Genomic DNA, 3,300 nt, shown 5'->3' with positions numbered 1-3,300 from the left:
AGTGGAGGCTGAATTTTCCGATAGTGGCGCCAAAAGTTCCTTCCTTGCCCACCTTGGCATTAAATTTACGCTCCCAGCACTCATAGAAGGGATCCTTGTACGCATCGTAATTCTCTTCCGTCCGTGCGTGGGCACAGATGAGCGAAAGTTGAAGAATCTTGTTTTGCTACGGATTGCGCCTAAATTTTAAGCAAATCGGACCATAATAAGATTTTTTCGAATAGAACGGTCCCTGGTCCACCTACACGAAAAAAGCCTAAAACATGGTGGTTACCGAAAGCTATTTATATACAAAATTTCATGAAAATCGGACCAGCCGTTCACGAGATTACCTGTTACAAAAAAAAGGGACTTCTCTTTATATAATTTGTATAAATGTATAGATATAGATATAGATATCTACGTTCATTTATTATATGGTGGTTGCCATAGCCAGTGCCTTTTTGGTGAATATGAAATCAGCTATTGCATTTACTAGTTAGTCTTTTGCCCTACACATGAATTTTGTTTGCTTGGATCCTATTCAACCTCTACACAATTCTGCATATGATAACATCTCTAAAACTTACAACTTCTTAAAAGACTCTGATCAACTTTGTCGTATCTAACTTGCCCTCATTCAACAGTCAGCCGAAAGCCTCTGTTGCTAGCGCCTTGTTTTCTGGTTTATATAATAGTTGTTATCTAAGCCTTTTATAAATAAATAAAAATTTATTTTTTTCATATTTAATTTAATAGNGAAAGCCTCTGTTGCTAGCGCCTTGTTTTCTGGTTTATATAATAGTTGTTGTTGTCTAAGCCTTTTATAAATAAATAAAAATTTATTTTTTTCATATTTAATTTAATAAATGATTCCCTAAACTCCAAAAAAATTGGAAAATCCTTAAGAATTTTTCAAAGAAAATTTACAAGATTAATTTATGTACATTATTTAAATGTAAACAAAATAAAATTATTTTTACTTAAAGTTAACCTTCTTCAGTTTTAGCGCATGTATAGGCCGTATGATCTTTTTCCGCTCTTCTCGATGTTTCTTCATTAAATACTCTCTCTTCTTTTCATCTTTAGTTGCCTTCTTCTTCATGTCAAATGTCATTTGTCGGTTACCCAGTGAACGTCCAATCGTAGTCACATTCGCGCTAGAGGCTTCATTGAATCGTACGCGATCCTTAAGGCTAATTTTCATTATTTTACTGCGCATTTCACTTAATTTCAGGTTGTTATCTTCCAGAGATGTCATTTTAACGCTGACTCTTCGCTGATTATTTGTTGATGAGCTAGTCGTGTTGTCCATTGGAGTTGTTTGCTCATCATCGCTGTTGGCATCCTCATCACCCGCGTGTTCATTTTCCGCAAGTTCCTCCTCTTCACGTTGTCTTCTCACATCCTTGTATGCCTTCTTCATTTCTTTTGAGAACTCACGCACTCCCTCATCATCTGAAGATTCTTCGGCAACCGATTTCTTTCCATCATCTTCATCACTTTTTTCGAAACCAAAAAGATCCTCATCATTATCACTTTCCTCGTGTGGTTTCGCTTCGTCTGCATGCAGCTCCGCTACGCGTGCTACTTCAACGCGTTTTTTTATTTCTTTAAGCTTGGATTTTCCGAGGCGATTAAGCGCAGGCGCCAACAGCTTGTACTCTTCAGCATTCTTGTTAATAGCAAATTCCGGATTTTCAAACATTGCCTTGAAACGTGTATCCTCGAGTAGATTTGCTGCTTTAGCAGACTTTTTGGAATTAGACTGCTCGTCCATAATTTTAAGTGCCAGCTCTTGATTGACTTTTGGAAGGTTTGACTTAATCTGTAGACGTGATTTACGCTCACTTTCAATCTCTTTACGTATTTTCTCTTTACGGAAGCGTTCAAAGGCAAATGGATCAGCCACAGCTTTGGCCCTGTTGTATAAACGTGCGTCGATGAAATAGCTAAAAAAAAGTTCGGTAAAAAATTTAGATTAGGTCTTTTTGTGTATGCATTTATAATTTACCCGTGCATGTAGCCTTTCAGTAGATTACTGCCAATCAAATGCTCCAGTCCCAATTCCTCCAATTCATTCTGCGTCACAAACTGATAATCGTCGAACATATTCTCCACCACCTCAGATTCAATTTCTTCCGTAAGATTATCTAAGAATGAGCACCAACGCGGCGCCGGACCCATTGAAGGCACGTAGTAGGTCAACATTTTTACATCTTCTTGTGCAAGGAAAAACATTCCTGTATCGGGAATAGTGCAGAAATCGTTGAAGGATGTTGTGGATTCTATGTAGGCGACTTGTTTGCCCTGAAAATTCGTTACTATTAAATGTTGTATTTAAAGACAAATTCGACTTACAGTGTTTTCATCCCACAATTTTAACATAGCATCATCCAATGAATAAACCGTCTGATGACCAGGGTTGAAAGCAATGCGCTTTACCGCCACTTTATTTAAATGATCCTTTACAAGCAGTGGGTCATGTGAGCGTATGTCATAGAGAAGTACATGCCCGGAAGCGGTGCCTACACCCATTTGCAACCCATTTTTATACTTCAATGCGGAGACAGAAGGAAACGTTTTTGTCCCTGGTAATTTGATAGCCACATCCAACGTACCAACACGCGTTTTGCTGCGTGGATCCCAAGCCTCCACCATACCCTCTTTGCTACCAACCATAAGCAATTGATGCTCGGGATTAATATCGCAGGCATTTACACAACTAGCCTCCGTTTCGTATGGTTGCAAAAATTGCCCGCGTTCCAGATTCAAGCGATAAATATCCTACAAATATCATGGTTAAATATATTACACAAATTAAACAAGTGAAGTACATACACGTGTTGTGCCCACAATGAAAAGATCACAAGATGGTTTATGGTATTTCATATCACGTCCAAAGCGTGGAATACGCAAACGGTAATGACGCCCAGAAGCAGAATGTATTTCCACAAAGCGGTCGCATTGCAGAAAGACCTATGAATAGGAAGGAAATTTGTTCAGTATTTAATATTCATAGCATGTATGTATGCAGCGTTGCACCCACACACCAGTTTGCTATAATCATCACTGATAGCTTCAAACGTTGTGACCTCTGAATCGAAACAACGTTCGAACTTTATGGATAAATTGCACACTTCAAAACATTTAACCCGTGGTTTGTACGTGCCTGTCGCTAGTATGTACTGCTGATCGGGGCTCATTCGCATGGACGTACACACGCCGGGCATATCAAAATCTTGTATCAACTCGATTTGTCGCCGTGAGTCCACTTTCTTCATCAACTGGGAACGCTTGCGGCGATCTGTGAGCCACTGA

At 39.0% G+C, this 3,300-nt stretch overlaps 1 protein-coding gene across 1 annotated transcript; it reads right to left on the bottom strand.

Moving 5' to 3' along the window:
* Window positions 1-894: 894 nt before the first annotated feature.
* On the bottom strand, window positions 895-3,293 carry LOC108376706 (nucleolar protein 10 lethal (2) 34Fd; the record flags this gene model as incomplete). The annotated part of the gene is made up of 5 exons (XM_017632936.1): window positions 895-1,931; window positions 1,994-2,289; window positions 2,341-2,766; window positions 2,821-2,958; window positions 3,033-3,293. Coding segments are annotated over 5 exons (2,094 nt in total), but the record flags the coding sequence as incomplete, so codon positions are not given.
* Window positions 3,294-3,300: the final 7 nt, after the last annotated feature.

This window comes from Rhagoletis zephyria, unplaced genomic scaffold, assembly GCF_001687245.7.
Source record: "Rhagoletis zephyria isolate East Lansing unplaced genomic scaffold, Rhagoletis_zephyria_1.1 Rzeph_scaffold_10848, whole genome shotgun sequence".
Lineage (NCBI taxonomy): Eukaryota > Metazoa > Arthropoda > Insecta > Diptera > Tephritidae > Rhagoletis > Rhagoletis zephyria.
This window is presented reverse-complemented; position numbering and strand designations above follow the sequence as displayed.